At 40.3% G+C, this 19,504-nt stretch overlaps 1 protein-coding gene across 1 annotated transcript in view; it reads right to left on the bottom strand.

Moving 5' to 3' along the window:
* Nucleotides 1–19,504, bottom strand: part of SVEP1 (sushi, von Willebrand factor type A, EGF and pentraxin domain containing 1) — a 161,439-nt gene that overhangs the window by 122,902 nt on the left and 19,033 nt on the right. Inside the window, exons 2-3 of the mRNA XM_024559943.4 lie at nt 8,451–8,706; nt 5,370–5,546 (exon numbers count right to left, since the gene is read on the bottom strand). Coding sequence (XP_024415711.3) covers nt 5,370–5,546; nt 8,451–8,706 — 433 coding nt within the window. The remainder of the gene's footprint in view (nt 1–5,369; nt 5,547–8,450; nt 8,707–19,504) is intronic.

The following is a 19,504-nucleotide window of genomic DNA, read 5'->3' as shown; positions in this document are numbered from 1 at the left end:
TCCTAAGGGTCATACTAATACTTAACAACAGAACTTGAAATTATAGTTTTGATTGTGTGTGTATGTGCTGAATGTCTATCTTTATGACTAGACTGTAGACTCTGGAGCTAGAGACCGTGGGTTCATAAACTACCTCTGTGAGCTTTACAGCCCGGGACAGGCTACCTCACCTCTCAGACGTTTACTGCCCTTATCTCTAACATGGAGCAATACTCCAGAGGGTTATGATGAATGAAAAACAAATTATTAAACATCAGTGCTTGGAGAAGTATCTGGAATAGAGAAAGCACTATTTTAGTATTAGTTGTTATCATTATCATCATTGTCCAAATGTCTATGTTAAAGGTGAAGTGTAAAATGGAAGCAACATTTTTTCCTTGGCCAGCCCAGTTTTTCAGTACTCTTCCCTTAGCTGAAGTTCAATGACTAACCCTAGAGAGATATTTTCTCGACCTTTTAAAACTTCTAATGCAGTGTGAAAGTCCCACACAATTTCTGAATCATTCAAAATATTTGCATGATTAATGAAACCGAGTTATGTAAGGTTTTTTTTTTAATCATAGGCCTTTTATAAAGCATTGCTTTACAACAAAAAAGAATACTGATATGCAAATGTTCTTGGACTTTCTCTATTTCTGGTTCCCTAGGGAGTAATGTAGAATTAAGACAAGAGGTTTGAGCCAAGGCTTGGGTGGCAAGGTGTGTGTGTCCGTGTGTGTGTGTGTGTGTGGGTGTGTGAGGGGGGCCGGAATTTGAAGAGATAGGTACAGAAGAGTTACAGGGAAAGGATGATGAGAACCGGGAGATTTTAAGAATTGCTGTGTTCTGTATGTCTCCATTATGGCATTGGAGAAAGTGAAGTGAAGGGCTTACACTATTCTGAAATGTATTTTGGTTGCTGAACCAGATTTCATTCACTGCAATGCCTCCCTGAGACTGGACCACATAGGGGATGGCTTTCTAAGTATTACAACCGTCTTTCAAATTCTTTTTTCCTAGCAAATTTTTTAGCGTTATTTAAATTCTGCCAAATATGGTTTCTGTGTTCAGTGCTATTATACAAGTGATTGAGATATGCTTGAACAAAGCATCATTCTACCTTGAATGATCTAGTTATCATATGGTCCTTGCTCCTGTAAAACCTATTAGCACACACTCTTTAAGACCACCAGCTTTTTCAAAGCACATGATTATTCTGAAATCAACTCAAAAAAGTTTTGAGCCAAGGGAAAGGAAAAACCAGTCCAAACACCCGAAAGGTCTTACAAAATTGAACTCTTTGGCAAAGTATGACACGTTAGTCATTTCTAACAAACATCACCAGGCTTGCAGTCCAGTGAGGATGTGCACAATATGGAACAAATCCACGATCGTCAAAATCTTGCTGTGCATCAGGGTCCTGACCACGGAGCAGCCACTTGCTGGTGATGACAATGGCGCTCGGGCCATTTCAAGTGTAGCCACTGCCTTGGACAGGATGTTGGGAGGTCACTGTTTGAGGACCCTTGTAGTCCAGATTGCCAACCCCCCAAAACAATGAGGGGAAAAGGAGGACGGGATCACAGAAACATCGAGGTCATCAGCTTTCTTTGAGGTCTCCCAGGCACCCTTCAAGACAGTCTGGAATAAGGGAAGGATTCCAGGCTAGGAACTGGGAAATCTTAACTCTATTTCTGGTCAAATTTCTTACACGATCATGAGATAGAGTTTTCTACTTTCCCCTTGAATGATGAGAAAAGCCCTTACAGCTAGCTCTAGCATTCTGCTCTGCTCTAAAATTAATGAACAAATATAATTTGCCCCAGCGTATAGTTTTTCCCTGATCAAGGCAAACAGTCTCTACTTTTTTCAACATCCAACGGCACATGATCTCGCTGCCTTCTCTCAGCCAGTGTTCTTGATTTCCACTGGATACTCATCAGGTGGCCGTTAGTAGGTGCCAGCTTTCTTGATGGTATTCACCTGCATGCGTAGATCTTCCTCATCCTCCCCCGAGCAATTTCTCAGGGGAGGGCCCCTGGTCGAGGTTCGAGGAGTAAAATTTACAAAAGATGTGGTGTCAGTTATCTTCAGGTATCTTGTTCTTGAGATAATGATTTTAATGTTCTTTCATTAGCTTTCTTATATCATTTCACAATGATTAAAAGCTGCCACTGATTGGAAATTGATGTGCCAGGTGTTACCCTAAGCATTCAAAGTAAATATTCTCTCACTTACCAAACTATACATCTATAGATCTCTCTTTAGATACATATATACATCTGTATATAAAAGGTGGGCAAAAGTAGGTTCACAGTGGTTCCTATGGAAAATAATACAATAATAAATAATAACACAAGAATAAACTCTGTGTTTCATGTCCTCACAACTGTAAACCTCCTCTTGCCCACCCCTGTGTATGCACACACATATCTAGAAACTTCTATATGTAGATACCTGTGTGTGTGTTTGTATACAACTACACCATTACTAAGCTGATTTTACAAAAGAAAAGGAGAATCAGAAGAAATTTATCATCCAAAGCCACATAGTTTATAATCAGCAGAAGATGAATTTGAGCCAGATCTTCCTTTGTTTTTAAACACTTTGAGCACAGTTCAGTGTCAATGGAAAAGCAACGTGTACCAGAAGCTATGTTAAAAAATGCAGAATAAGTGGTGTGGTGCCTTGGAAATAACACAGGACTTAGAGCAAAGCGTCTTGCATCCCTTCCTGGTCCCTGCTGATGGCTGGATATGCCATCGTGAGCAAAACATTCAGCTTTCCTGAAACCTCAATTTCCGCTAGTAGAATGAGGGGTTTAGAGGGGGTAATCTCTAAGGCTTCTTTTGGCTCTCTAAGGGAATGATTCACTTCTGAAAGGCACTGTTTCTACAATGAGGATAGATACGCAGAATTCCAACTATTCGGAATGAAAGGTAACCTTCTCTCCTGCAGCAATAAACGGCTATGGTCTAAATATGCTTCACATTTTAGCTTAGAAGGTACAATCTTAGTCTATCCTCCCCTGGAGTCCCTTCTTTATACCACAGGCATTTTTATTTAATAGCACACGTCCCAGTTTGCATTTACAAGTGGATTTGTGTGGTTAGATTATAAGTACTAAGAAGGTAGGGACCATGTCTGTCTGCCCACCATGGAAGCCCTGCATGGATTCAATGCCTGGGCTTGGCGTGGAGAAGGGGCTCTGTAACATTTGCCAACTAAACACATTTTCAAGGGGCTCACGGCTTCCAGGTTTTCACTACTGTATGATTTAGAGCCAATATTTTTTTTGTCTTTCCAAAAGAAAAAAAGCTGGTCATGAGTCTCTCATGCCATAGGAGGGGTATCATTTATTTATTTTCTCTTTGCTCCTGGCATGCAGGAGAAGCCAGTGATGAGCGCTGTCAACTAAACACAGTCCCCATGTACACCTTGGAGATCCCGTACCACTTTTCCTAACACCTCAGAAACAGATGCTGAAGCTGACAACATGAACATTTATATCGATGCAACTATATCTTGTGTATATCATACATGTAAGAAAGCATTAAGCTGAGGCTTACTAATTTAAAAGAAGGGGTAGATACACGAACCCTTCTGTGCTCGGTGTCCTTGGCTAGAACCAACAGCAAAAGCGTTCCTGTGCTCTCTCCTGACAGGCCTGCCCAGTCTCATCCATGTCACAGACCACTGTGCCTTTCAGCCTGGAATGTTCTCCTGCTAACAGCCACTGCTGCCTGTGTAATGGGGGGCAGTGGTTTTGTGAACCGCCCCCCTCTTCCCGCAGCTTCTCCCCTGGGATGCAAGATTATAGTGCCATGGAGCAGTGGGGGCTGCTGCCCAGGGTGGCCGAGGCTGCTGGGCGGCCATTCGGCAGTGGCTTGTTGGCAGGCAGGGAGCAGTTTGGTCTGGGACCACACGGAGCGCAGACATGCTGACTACAGCATGGGGCAAGGAAATGAGAGCTTCTGCCTGTGCCTGGTGGGCTAGGATGGGGGAGAGAAGGAGGAGGTGTCAGGGACGGTGCCAAGAGGGGCCGTTGACGGAAGTGTGGGAAGATTCAAGGGGAGGCATTTTGCCAACCCAGAGGCAGTTAGGCAGATCCCCTTTTTTTTCTGCTTAAATGAGGAATCCTGCTGGGTCGAGCAGGAACAGGGCCAAGAAAGGAGCGATTCTGCTGGGTGAGCGTGGATGGTCAGACCCAGGAAGGAGGTGTCTGCAAGCTGGGATCAGAGCCAAGGAAGGGAGGAAGAATTAAGGGGAGAGGAGGAGCTGCAAGATTAGAAGACAGTAAAAGAAGAACACAAGACGGAATGTCCTATGAGGAGGACAAGAGAAGAAGGAAGAGAGAGCAGGTCAGGTAGGCAGCGGAGAACCACGTCCGGTTTGTAGAGCAGGCGGACCATCCGCAGGTCAGGATAATGCTCACGTGACACAAGGAATGCCAGACCACGTGGAACAGTACAAAATAACCCTACTGCTCCTGCAAGTTCCTGGTGGGTGTCAATTTCCATGGGAATGAATTTTTCCCAAATAGCAAATCACAGAAGAGCTGTTTAAGTTATTAAAAAAAAATGTTACTCTCTAGGTAAAAAAAGAACAAACAAACAAGTGCTATCACAGAAAAACTACATTTTACTTCTAAATATTATATATTTCCTAAAACATAATGCAGAACACGAGAATCCTAAGTTGCTCTTCTTGCCTAAGAAAATATTTAAAACATCAAGATCCTCTGGTAAAGAAGGCTAGGGTAGGGAAAACAGCAAGTGTCGATGAAGTGAATTCCATTTTGAGGTGCTGTCACTTTTACAGCTTTCTGAAGCCCCATTTTGGAGACTTGTGAAGAGCTAGAAGACCAAGCGAATGTTGCATTTTATTTTGTGACAGTCCCACAAGCTAATGGGGCCTGAGGACCAGAATCCCACTCGCTTCAATCCACACAGAGACTGAGACATATTTTGGTTTAAGAGCCTAGAGGATAGATTTGGCTGTTGAATGATAGCAAACAAGAGACCCCAAGTCCTCCCCTCCCAGTCCTGCATCCAGGTCTGGAGGGGCGTTGCAAGCGTCCACTCTTCCTCTCAGGAACTCTGCCACCACATGAGCACACCCAGCTGAGAGGCCACGTAAAGGGCCACCTAGGGGTCCTAGACAAAGTCATTTTAGACCAGACTCCAGCCAGCTGGTGCCCAAACAGGTAAGAGAACTCAGCTAAGATCCTACGCAACTCACTGCTAGTGACAAATGCATGTCAACATGCTGAGACCAAAGGAGCTGCCCAGTTGACTCATGAGCAGTAACTACTTAGTGGTTTAAGCCATTGAGTTTGGGGATCGCTTTGGACACAACAGCTAACTGACAGAGTTCGACCGGAGACTCACCTGTGCACTCATACTGTAGACCTTTCCCGTAATACCCCTTCTCGCAGATGCACTCAAATTGACCCGTGTGTGTCCCGCACTTGCAGCTTGCCATTCGGTCGCAGCAGTCTCTGCCAGCTTCACACAGATAGGAGCAATGGGACATGTCCTCTTGAATAAAACTCCCAGAAGGCAGATCTGGCCATGGCAATAAAAAGGGTAATAAAAAAAAAATGAACTAACAGTTGAACATTACAGCTCTAGTTGCTACAATTTAAGAGCAAGCTGGAGAAAATGTCTTTTCATATTCGTTGAATTCCCAACTGCCCTCCCCCCACTCCCACCCAAATAGGAGCGTGTGTTACTTGCACTACCACAGACTGGGAATAGGTCTCAGCCAGTTATTTCAGTCTGAGACCTCATAAGTTCTCGAGGCCACACGGGGTCAGGCAGAAAGTTAAGTACTTCAGGGAGGAATCTCCAGATGTGGCAGGAAGTAATGCAGTCGGTCCTGCAGGTCATTCTTCTGGCTTCCACGCCAGCAGTGCTTTACTGCCTCGGTATTTCCACAATCCATGTCCAAATACAAAAATAAAACTACGATCCCGACTGCTGCTTAAGGATGTTGCTGTGAGCTACTGACCCAAGGCTAAATACCATCACTTGTATAGTCGTTTGATTGAAGACAAGTTGAAAACTAGACTAGGGTCTGGTTTATCTCTCAGTTTTAAGTAAACCATCACGTTTTATGTAACTGGAGATCATATGGACGTACTTGAACCATGTTCTGAAGTGAGGCATGCTGGGAATTCAACAACTCAGATCTGTTCAGAAAGTGACTTTACAGGGTACGGTACGGTGGAATATTACTGATCCAGAATGGATGGCCTTAATCAGGCAAACAATAAGTTCCATTTACTCTGTTGAAGAAGTTCAAAAGCCTTAGCCCAAATTTCAGTGCTAGGTCCATGGTGCTAGATAGGCCACGGGTCCCCAGTAGGAACTCAAATGGGTGAGTTTCAGCAAGACACATGGACTGTGACTGAGTACCTGGAAACAAGACTGGTGATGTCCTCAGTTATGGATCATTTGCCTCTGTGCCTGAAGACTCTGAATGATAGGTTGGGAAAAAGTAATGGGAATGCTCCAAGGAGAAGAGGCCAGTACAACCAGGCACCCTTCTGGAGCCCCACCCAGCAGACTGTGGTGTTGGGAAAGGGCCCATAACATGGCACTTAGCTCTGAGACATGTGGCCACAAGTTCATTCTGCAAAAGAGCAACTTAGGAAGCAAGAAAAATCTTGCTTTCAAGACTGGTGCACTGGCATTCAGGTCTGAGAGAGATAAGTGATCCAGTTACATGTGGGGAAAACTATTATTCTGTCACCTATGTCTATTTCGAATGGCCAGAAACACGGACAGTCTCGAGACCAAGATTGGATCCATCCAAATTGAAAGTAACTTCAGAGAACACAGAGGTTGAGGCAATGAGGCTCGTTGCGTTTGATCTGATCATAATTTTTCAGAAAAACAGGATCTTCCCTTACCAAATCTGGAAACTCAATCAGAGTATTACATATTCTAAATGTTAGTTTATTATAATAAAAGTAATGCCATCAAAAACTTCATTGTGGTGTTGTAACCAAAAGAAGGTTCTATTCCACCCAGTTTCTGGGTCAACTTGTACTAGGGCAGAAGGCCCTGATCCCACAGGACAGAGGGAAGGTAGGACTTGAAATTAGTCCTTTCCAACACAGCTCGTAACACTCATAATTTCATAATTCCATCTAGTAACGCAGCCCCCCTGTGTTCCCAATCAACACATCACTTTTCCCTGAGAAAAGGAGAAATGATGAAAAACCTCAGTAACTGAACTGCCATGTGCTCAACACTATACTTGGTGAAATTTTAAATATTTTATTTAATCCTCCCGATAAAACTATGTTATATAATAATTTCACTTTAAAAGTAGAGCAAACTGAAGCTCATAGATGTTAGATAAGTTATTTAAGGTAATAATGGACAGTTATTAAGGGCTTAGTATCATAGGCCCTCAGTAATATTTAAAATCACTTTATATGTATTAACCCATTTAATTCTTGTAATAATCCTGTGTCCTAGGTACTATTCTCATTCCCTGTTTTATTAACAAGAAACTCAAGGAGTACAAAAGTTAAATAATCTGCAAAAAGCCACTCAGCTAGTGGATGGCTAAGTGGGGTTCTTTTGCTGCATCCATAACGAGCCTGTGGTCTTGCCCTAGGCTCTTCTTTCGGAACTACAGCAGGACCGACTGCTTATTGTGAACATCACTAACTGCTGGAAACCTCCTATTGCCGTGATCTGCCCACCAAAGTGACCCTTTCACACGGACCCCTGCCAGAATCATGCCTGATTTGCTACGTGGCTTTGTCTGAGGCTAGACCTCCTGTCAACTCCTCCCAATCTACACTTTTCTCTTGTCGCTCACTGCGTCCCATGCCCCCATTACGCCTGGAAGTTCATCCAACCTAAACCATACACCTACACATCTTAATAAATGTGTACCGAGAATTCTAATGCATGGATTTGCTGATTTTATTTCCTGTTGGGGTAATGCTATTCAGCTTTTAGAGAGCTTATGTATCTTCAAACTGTCAGGTCAAGAAGTGTGTGTTAAGCATTTCCTGTCCCTATATCCTCACGTGTGTTTCTGGAAACATCCTGGTGCGACCCGCTATGCATATCACTGAATGGTTACTTTGTCCTTCCGGGTAACTGAAAATACATCTAAGTCAAGACTTCCCACGCTGTGTGTGGCCTCAAAACACACCTCAATTCATTCCATTGATGCTAATGGTTCCTGGTGGGAGCATATGGATACTTTAGCGAAAATATATCACAGCTGTTAAAAACAAAACAAAAACCACTATTGTTGCAAGGTCAGAATGTCATCTCTATTTATAAAGTCCAACACGTCTCATAATACACCAAGGGCACCTCAGCATCATGCTCAGCGAAGACTTCGTAGGGTGTGATGTTACCCTCCAGTGGGTCTCAAGCAGTAAGAGAGAAGGAACCCCCATTTAAATGCATCATCTTACACCATTAGGTTTCCATTACCTTCGTGCAATGCCCGGCGAGCTAAAGCCTCAAATTCTTCAAAACTGTGGAGCAGGTAGCAGTGTTCCTCCTTTGGCAGGGAAGCCATGTCATTCAGTTCCCGAATGTTCCCTTGCCATATGCCAAAGGTGAAGATCTCCACTCCAAAATCTCGCAGCAACGCTGCAATTGGCCTGGGATCTCCCCCATTAGAATAGCCGTCCGTGATGAGAAATATAACTTTTGTGGAGTTTTCCCTGGAATGACGCAGAATTTGCTGTAATGAAACAGAAACAGTTAGTATGAGTTTGTAGTGCACTCACCTACTATGTGCTTCCCTTCTTATGTAAAATAGTATTTGTGGCGCTCATTAGCACTTCCCCAGAGTGAGGAAAGGGACATTGATCATGGAGAGAAATAGGCACAGACAAGAGCCTACAATGGCCTCACAGAACCACAATAAAACCTTAGAAGCATGTGAAATGCATCGGCAACAGCAGCACTGCCATGGAGCTGGCTAATGAGGGTAGCAAATGTTTACAGAATGAGTTTTTATTAATATTATCACGGTCATTAAACTTTTTTTTATTTTCAGGCTCTCAAAACATGAACCAAATCTGACTCCCATGTATCTACCTTCAAGCATGCATCTCTCTCTCTCTCCCACTCTCTCCTGCTCTCTCTCTCTCTCCCGCTCTCTCTCTCTCTCTCTCTGCCCTGCACCCCTCACCTAGTGACCATACACTGAAAGCCTAACTGGAGGAAAAAATTTAAGTGCATGTCTTTTCCAGAGTTAATAATGACCAACCTGCTTTCTCTATTTGTTTTTCCACTGCGCCTCCAGTATTACAGAAGTTATTCAATACTTTATCTTTTCTACTGGGACCACCCAGTATTAGCACAGAATCAGCTGCTGCTGGTGATGTCCTATCTTCATGAGAAAATGCCAATTTACTCAACCCGATGCTTGGACTTTATTGTTTTAGGACAAGTGAGTTACGCTTTATAAATGTTTTTGCTGTTCTTTATAGATAAAAGAAAAAATTAAACCTTTTTTAAAAAGCATCTATTTATTGCCATTGATACCTGGTCACATCAAACTGGTCTGGCACAAACAATTCAGCAGTGAATCTGGCATTGTAACTAAATGGTATGTTGTTGCTTTTCATGGTAATTGGATAAGAAAGGTAAAGAAGTATCACAGTATATTTTATGGCAAGTTTTTAGAAGGCATTCAATGTTTATTAGGCAGTAAGTCAAGAAACACCACATTCAGAAAGTACTGAAGAAGAGCTACAATTACATCCTATGTTTTGTTAAAGTTAAAAGGAGATGATATGATTAAAAAAATAACTTTGTCTCGATTCACTTTAAGTGCAGACTCAGCCATAAAATCCATATTCTCTTAGATTATAAAATTCATGTTTATATAAAGCATTCTTCATAAATACATAATCATTAGATTATAATCCAGTAATCCTTACCAAATTTTTTAGTGTTTGTGAGCTAAAGATAAAACCTTCAAAACCTGCACTTGAAGGCAATTAAACTAAAAATGACTCTAGAGAACATCTGGAAAGCCAGCAATTGGAGAAGAGATATTCAAACGCTTCACCCCGTTCCTTCTCAAAAACCTACTACTATAAGCTAGTAAAGACTACTAAGGGCACGCCAAAGAGAGTCAGAAACCAGCTGAAGGGGCTCCTTGTGGTCAAGTAAAGGGTAATTTAAGTATTAATAAAAATAATGACTGCAATGTATAAAGTATGATACGCATTATACAAACACACTTTCAGTTAGTACACACCCCAGGCAAAAAGCCCTATCAATTGTGATGGACTGGACCACACACACACACACACACATACACACACACACACAGGGGTTTTCTTTCATTCAGTACCACCTCTGGGGAAAAATCCAATGATCTGTTATGGATGGCATGAGCTAGCTATAAATTCATTGGTCTCTTAAAATTGGATGTCAGTATTCAAAGGGTAACTCCTAGTTCTAGCACTCCAAGATGTGGTGAGTTGTGTTTATAATGTCCTTGCTCTTGACTAAGTGATAAACTCTTTTTTCTGAGTGGTTCCACTCTGCAATCATAACCCAACTTCCATGGACACGCCCCTAAGCTTTTGCTCATTCTTATTACTCTCCTACAAACCCATGGCAGTTCACGTAAACAAGACGCTCAGAAAGTGAGAACATTGATGGAGAGGAGAGAAAAAAAAGGAAATGGTTTTTTCATTTTCAGTATGATATTCTTGACAGTGCCTGACCCAGAGCAGGTGCTCGTAAATATTTATTCAATGAATTCATGAGTGACTGAGTGGAGTGGATACAATCTAGGATATGTGGGGAGAGTTACTTGAGTGAGTCGATCTTGAGTGAGCAGTAGGAATGCATGAAAACGCCTGTCTGTGTGCATGCGTACATATGCACAATATTTTGTACAGCTTTGTACAAAAAAAGGGTTTCCTCTTTGTGTCTTTATTGTCCTTCTGACATAAACAAATCGTACTTTGTACTATCAATCTTAGCCCATTGTCAATAATACCTCTCAACATCCGGGTTAGGATTTGGTGGAGGCTCCTGGCTGTACTGCTCCTTACATAAACAACACTTTAAGCTGGGACCCTATTTTTCTTCTCTTCTTGTGCAGAATGGGTGAATGTTTACAGGAACCATTATATCTGTTGGCAAGGAAATGTATTAAGCTTAAACTAATAATAATAGCAGGACTAGTGGTCCAAGTGAAGAGTTACACAAGATCTGGGTTCGGAATGCACTTTAAAGGTGGAGGAGGAGTGGATAGTTTACTGAAAATCACTCGCCCCCTGCCCAGCCTTTGTGCTTCACTGTACTTGAATAAAAACATAACTCAAGGAAAGTATGTTTCATCCCACAGATCTAAGAAGTAAATAGACCTGTGGTCATTTCTGTGGAATGTGGCAGAGGCCTAGCCCTCGATTCCTTTTTAGTGTTCCCGAAATATTTTACATCATCTGCTCTCCTTTGTGAGGCATTTAAGAAATAGAATTTTTGGGTCCAGGATGTTGAATGAGGCAAAAACTTTGCTGCCAAAGAAAAACTGAATATGAACTTCGTGTGGTAAAAGGTTATCACCATCTGCATTGTGTCAGGCCTCTGAGTAGCTTGTATAAATATCTGGCAGGGAAGTAAGCTCCCCTTGTCCAGCAATAGTCCATTTAGAATGACAAAAATGCAGGGTTGTGTAACTTGTTCGAACACCCGAGATCCATCACCATTACACAAGACCGAGGTTCCCCCTCCCCCAAAAGTCAGGCCACAAGAGAACTGTTTTGAAAAATGGTCTTGGAAAAAAAAAAAGGGGAGTGGTCACAACAAATCTGACTTGGGGACAACATTTGCCCTTGGGTTCTATTAATTAACTACCAAGGGATGTAATTCCAACTGCAACCCAACCTCAGCTGGGACAAACCACTGCAGCCCCTTGAGTGAGGACAGAAACTCAAGATAGAGAAGAACCTCATAAGTCATCTTTTAAAAAATTTGACTTCATGCACTGTTACCTATTGTGAATATATCAGAGGCATTCTCCCCCAGGGAGCAGAAGACTAGTAAATTATGTCCGTGTTACAACTTGTTTTCCACATTTGTTTTTCTCTGTGAGGAAACATTAACTATAAACAAGACACATGATAAGCTCCATATAAGACTTGTCTCATCCTTCAAATTCCCAAATTTCACCAAGCTTTGTCTGTTATTTAGTTACTATTTTTAACATGAATAATCAGATATTCTCCAGTTTAAGGAATGTTTACTGTTGAATATTTTTGAATAGTATTTCTGGGAAAAGAAATTATGTATGCATCTGCTGGTCCCTCATTTTCTGGTCTTCACATATTCCATTCTTTTTTCATCTTTATCTCATCCTCCTTCCTTCTGGATTTGGTGTTAGTGTCTCCAGTCTTTCTTCCATATCATTGTTTGGTTTTATGTAGTGTTAGCTCTCTTCCCTTCTACGTCCAGTGAAGAACAAATCCTGGCACTGCACTTATTCTCCTGGTTACTGTGGTCAAAAATGGGGCCACATACTAAACCCGACAAGCTCAGGCGAGAGCAGATGGCAGGCTGTACAGACTCAGGGGGCAATGATCTGAACCTTGTAGAAATTCCTCACTAAAAGCAGATCATGGGTTGTGGGGGTCGGGGCGGGTGGGAATTTTAGGCCTGTAGTTTCCTTGACAAAGGTCAATCTTTATAAATGATTCTGTCTACTTTGCATCTAAGATGAACGGACCTGTGAATGTCAGAGTAATCTCCTTTCCGAGGGCACAACCCCCAGCTCCAGGGCACACGACCAGAGACCCCTCCTTGCTATCCGGTTGCCCACTTAGCATCTCCACTCTCTGTGTATGTTAATTAACCATCCTGTGCCCACCAATGTATAAGAAGGATTTGTCTTTCTGTTTTGCTTTTTATCCAGTTTGAGAGATTTGCCCCCTTTTCTTTCTCCCACTCCCTTAATCTGCCACCAAAGAATTTCATGTAACCCTCCTTACGTCTCCTCCTTTGATTCTAGTGTAAAAAACCAGCCTCAAAACTGTTGTACTCAGTAGCATTTTCTCAATCTGCTGAGATTTTTCTTCCTGGCATCTGTCATTTTGGGCCACCTCGCCAGGGCAATTTTATTTAATTTTAATTTACTTAAATTTAAACAGTCACATCTGGCTAAAGGCTACAATATTGGACAGTGCGGGCCAAGACGGTGACACCCTCACCCCAGGAGGGTAGAACACAAGTCTAGGGCAGGCCTATTAAAATATCGTGTAAACTCAAGAACTGCAAAGTCAGCCCGAAGACTGAGAAGGATACATAATACAGAAAGAAGAAGAAAACAAACACAATTGAATGTCGCTTGCATAACTAGGATTTTAAAAAGTCACAGTCTCTGTGGAAGAAGGGACTAAGAGCCATAGGAGGAGGACAGGCTAAGATGGAAATGTGTATGTGTAGGCGGAGAAAGCTTTGATAAGAAAATAACGCAAGAAAATCCGAACTACAATAGGAGACTTAGAAATCCACATTGCTAGTGGTAAGATAAAATCTCAGAAATTCACACTGATCAAGCTTAGTACAAATTTTAGTGTAGAAAGCTGCTGACTAATCTCACTTTATAAACACAGAAGCACAATTCTAAATAAATACTTCCAAACTGAATTCAAAAAATATTCAAAGAATCTTTCTCCTTTGTTGAATGAGGCTTATTCCTCAAATGCAAAAATAAATTAAAATTAGTCTTCTGCTGTAATGTAGCACAGTAATTGTCCCAAGGAAAAGAAAATAAGAACCCGAGATGCTAAAAAGGAGTTGACTAAAACTTAGTTTTGCATTTTTAATGAAAAAAATTAGAAATAAAAGGATACCTCACTAATAATATTACGCTAGATTACCTATCTCAAAGCACAATGTAAATTACGCTCAACTGTGAAATTATTTCCCAACTAGGGAAGGAATCAATCAGTCATCATAGGTATTTTCACTATTTTTCAAAATCTTTGAAATTTCCAGCCGAGGCAATAAGGCACAAAACCATAATAAGCATTGCACTTCCTCAAACTTCTGCTCCTTTTCAAAAAATAAATCAGAAACAGAAACAAACAACAAATAAGAAAATATACATATCATGATCATCAAATAAAAGATTAAGTTTTTTTAAATATAGAAAACTTTTACATATCTCTAAGAGAAAAGAAAAAGGAAGATAACAGAAATATAGGTCTTTTGACCAAACAAAAGGAAGACCCCAAAATCCTATTGTTGTCAGAAAGTGTAAAAAACATTTAACTTCACTAATAACCAAAATAATGTAAGTTAAATAATAGTAACACTATTTTTGCACTTCTTAAATGACCAAAGATTTAAAAAAAATTTAATTGTAAAATATCTGGTGAAACATGTTTCTGTTGCAACTGCTAATATTTAGAGCACAGCGTGACGAAGTGACCAAAAGCTTTACACTATTTAAACTTAAATTCTATATCTAAGGATATCTTAAGGAAACCACCATGGATACACACAGAAAATCGTCAAAAGGATGTCAGAATAATTTCCAATAATGAAAAATGGGAATAACATAAAATTCCAACAGTAGGTTACTAGTCAAATAAATTACAGGGCAATCATATAATACCATTAAATGATGTTATTGAATAATATTAAAATTTAAAAGTAGATACCAAACACAACTTTATCACATTAGTGTATACATTATGTATGCATGTTCTGCATGTGTGTATATGCATGTACAAGTATGACTGATAATGTATACATCAAAATGTTGACAATCTGCCCTGGCTGGTGTGGCGCAGTGCATTGAGCACTGGCCTGTGAACCAAAGGGTCACTGGTTCAATTCCCCGTCAGGGCACATGCCTGCGTTCTGGGCTGAGAAGCAAAACATTGATGTTTCTCTCCCTCTCTTTCTTTCTCCCTTCCACTCTCTCTAAAAATAAATAAATAAAGTCTTTCAAAAAATGTTGACAATCTCCTAGGAGTATATTTAAGGGCTTTTATTTACTTTTATTTTGTAGTTTTATATCATTTCCAAATTTTCTTTCTCCTCACCTCTGTTCTTCCCCTGGGGAATGATGTTAACTCAGAAATTTGAGTCTCACCTATAGGCTAATGACTCTCAAACCTATGCCAAGTTACATTCTTAAACCCCCAACACGAAGTTCCAGTGGTCCAGTGGACACCTGTGCCTGGATGTGCCATATGCCTCTCAAACTCAACGTGTCCTCCCCTCCTATGTTCAAGACATATCAAATACGGCCACATAATCTGTCCCTACAAACAGATTTGACAAGTCTGCAGCCTAGGGGTAATCTGTAATGCCTTCTCTCTGATCTCTCACCTTTAGGAACCCTTCCAGTCATTGCACCTCTGAATTACCTCCCTCCCTCACAATCTCCTTGCCCCCAGTCTTTGTTCAGGTATTTCTGTCTGGATTATTGAAAACAAGAGATGTTTTAAACATCTCCAGCCGAAGCTGCTCTTCATTCCAACCCATTGTATGACCTGACCTGCCATCAAAGTTATCTTTCTGAAATACTGGTCCAATTATGTTAAAAAACTTCCATGATTTTCTCTCTGTTGACAAAATAAAGTCTAATATTTTTCTAGATGTCAAAGGACTGTCCTAAATAATACTTTCAACTGCACCCCTCATCACATTCCATTCTCCTACCTACTTCCCCAGCCTACCTCTTGTACTGCATTCTTGCTACACCTGAGTTTATTCGGAGGTTTTGGAACAACCCATGCTTACCTGATGTTTGCCCTGCCTGGAACTTCTTTTTCCCCAAGACATTTTTTTGAGAAAGCAATATCAATGCAATGTAACTACAATCAGAGAACATCTAATTAATAAAATTAACACACCAAAGTAACTTCATGACATAAATCAACCCATTTGTTATGGGCTAGCAATGTTTCAAATTGTGGAGCTTCTATTGGTCTTTCAATTCCTCAGTCTCGTGATGGCAGAAGTGGTGTTGTAGGCCCAAGCACCACCAGCGACTGCTTTCCTGCAGGAACCACGGGGCCAGGTCCCCATAGCTCGTCTCTTCATCTTGGTTTTGCCAAAGCAGAAGCAAGGGTACTTGGTGTGCTGGCTAATTTCAATTTTCTTCACCATTTTCCTGAGGGAGGCACCATAACGGGTCCCCTAATTACCAATGATTCTGATCTTCTTGGTGTGTTTACCATGTTGCCACAAACTAGGTTGGAACCCAGAGAATCTGCCTGGAAGTTCTCAACAATTCTTTCTCACCTCCCCATATGTCTGCCCCACTTTTTAAATTTTTAACCAGTTCTTCAAAATCCAGATCCAAGTTCATATCCCCTTTGAAGCTATCCTAAATTCTTCTGCTGTGCAGAAAAGATTAAATCCCTGTCCATTACCCCCCTGCTACATTGCATTATACTAACCCCGTCATAATTATAATTGATGCGTATATATTTGGCTATATGCCAAGTTGGATTGCAAGGACTGACTCTTATATTTTCACTCTATCAATGATCATAAAATAACTATGAAATAGTGGATGCAAGGAGAAACAACTGCCTTAATTTTCGCTGGTTCTAAGTCCAACATGCAGCATAAACTACTGAGTTCTAGTCCCAACACCGTTGTTACAGCAAATCCTGTTCTGCAATTGTGAATGAAAGTTCTTGTAAATATTATATTCAAACTCATTTCACCAAATCTATACTGAGGTGCTGTGCTAGGGACTTTTAGTTATTCTATTTGATGATATGATGGAAACATTCACTACAAACAAAAAATAAAACAATGACAAACGTGTCACTGGGAACAGTTCTCTGCCATAACTAAGCATTCTTACTTATACTGTAATATCAAATCAATCATACTAAATCATATTTAGTGTGTCTCATTTACTTTAACTATTTACTCAGGCTTCATAGACTGAAATTCTATAATGAAAAATGTGTTGGCTCAACTAACACTTAAGCTATTTCTTACAGTCTAGCCAAATCACAGAAGAACCAGTGGGTCAAGAAAGAACTTAATCTCAGATTTATACTCACAGAGCTTTTCCACCCACATACATGCTTTAGTTGTTAAACATGGACAGAAATCACTCTGAAATGGACCCACAGGGACAGTCCATCAAATTGTGAAATGGTGCGCCCAGGAGTTGCAGAGCAGCAGACTGAATCCAGGCTACACAAGGCAACAGAACAAGCACACAAAAGACCAAACAAATTTCTAATGATGCCAAATCCCATCACCCATTCTACAAACACACAAGGAATAAAGAAAATCTGGATGGCGAAAAGTCAAGTCATCAGAAGCCAAATAAAAATTAAAGACGGCTGACATATCACTATTAAACGAATTGCTAACTTAATATAAGATACTAAAGTCACTATTAACACTTATGAATAAATTTATGAAATGATTTCAGTTGACATGTTTAATGGCTATACCATATGACCAGGTGGTAGTTAGTCCAAAGAGTCAAAGATGAGAATTTATTTATGTGCCTCAAGTCAAGAGGTCAAAGGAAAAAGTGAGATAATCTCAAATGATATTTGGACACCAGTTTATGATTTTATAAATGACGTAGGCAAAGAGTAGAGAGGCACATAATATGACAAAGAGAGCTGCCATAAACCAGTGGGCAAAAATCACGTTTGAAGCATTCTCACTAAATTCAGGAGCAAGGTAAGAAGGCCCCATCACTTCCAGGTGGGGAGTCTAGGTAACATGGTGAGGCAAGAAGCAGAACTAAGTGTAACCAAAAGCTACTCATATTTCAGATGAAAGAGAATCAAAAGAAAGGAAATGTGGAGAGGTGTTGACCATGCATCATGCACAAGAGTAACTGTTTTACATGCAAAGTTTCTCAGTAACAACTGACCAATGATAGGAGATTTAAAAATTCAATTGTGGTATCTACATGATAAGACATACTTAAAGGTAATTTTAGAATTTTAGTACATGAAAGATTTCACTATTCAGTTTTAAAAATAAAAATTACATAAAATGCCTTTACTACATATTTACACATAAAAAATCTATATGTGCTCACACATACACAAAAAAGAGTAAGAGGCAAAAACTGCAACTGTTCTTATCTTTTCTTGTTTTATCTAAAACTATTTATGGATATAGTATTTCCATAATAAGAAAAGAAGCAAAAATTCTCTTTGGACAGACACTTGCAGATGGAAGTTAGCAACACTTTGAATGGTTACCCTTGAATTAAAGGGATTTGCAGTTTCAAGATAAAAATTATAAACATGGTTTAACCATACTTAGTTGTCAACAAGGATTGGACAGGTACTTAATTAGTTTAACCAAAGTGGGGGATATTTTGGAAGCACCTGGAAATATCTCTCCAAAAAGCAGAAAGAAGAACTGGGCTTCACAAAGGATTGGAACAGGAACCACCAAGCCGCCAGAACATGGTGGCCACCCCTCCAGCCTTCCATCTGCTTCCTTCTCCCAACTGCTGCCTGCTTGTACTCATTCACTCCTTACATGGATGAGACTTCTCTGGTTCTCTGTGCAGTCATTAACTCTAAATGCCCTACATACAGGCAAATAAAACAAAAGAAAACAGAAAACAACTCCAAAAACAAAAACCCCACAAAATCTACCCTCTCAGAGGTTTTGTGTGCAAGTCCAGATTCCCAGCAGAAAGAGTATAAATAATCCACTCAACCCCTGCATTTACCACCTCCGTGCAAACAGGAAGGGACCACCCTCATGGGTGGGCAGTAATTTACGAAGAGAATGGGTGTTGTTCTCAGTGAAAGTGGTGGTTGACTGAAATGGACTAAGAGCTGAAAGAAAAGTAAGAATTTAATGCTACGCCTAGACTTACTACCCAGTAGGAAAATTGTTCTGGAAATTTATCATGTCAAACTGTCCTTCCAAAAAAGTGCCAAATGCCAGGAAACACGGTGTGGAGATTGGGAGAATGCAAGTGTAAAAATATTAATGGTATTTATGATTCAAAGCTGTTAAAAAAGAAATGATTTATTTTTACACCAGGTATTTTAAGAGTAACTATAAAGAAAACATGTAGCGGGAGTTTAGAATGTATGAAAGACACAGAGAATCTAATCATTATATTGCAAATATTTGGGCTTCAGTAATAACACAACTCTAAAACCAGTTAAAAAGCCAGATGCATTTCAAATCAAATGCACTCACGTATGTGTGAGGGTTGAGGGGAGATTTTAAGATTGTGAACTTATCATGTATTTTATTTGTTACAGCTACTGTAAATTTATCTAAAAAACACACTTAACTGTGACATTTGTTAGCATTCCACAGAAATGAGATTTAGAGTTTGTTTTGTTTTTCTTATTTTGTATTTTAGATTGTATGAATGACCATATCAATTACCATTATAGAGCAAAAATTTTTGCATTTCATATCTTTTAAACCTCAAATGATTAATGGTTGAGTTGGCAGAGATTATAATATTTATTATATGTATACACTTCAATTATCAATCCATGACTCTAATAATATTTATGTATGTCAGC

This window comes from Desmodus rotundus, chromosome 1 (assembly GCF_022682495.2).
Source record: "Desmodus rotundus isolate HL8 chromosome 1, HLdesRot8A.1, whole genome shotgun sequence".
In the NCBI taxonomy this organism is placed as follows: domain Eukaryota; kingdom Metazoa; phylum Chordata; class Mammalia; order Chiroptera; family Phyllostomidae; genus Desmodus; species Desmodus rotundus.
This window is presented reverse-complemented; position numbering and strand designations above follow the sequence as displayed.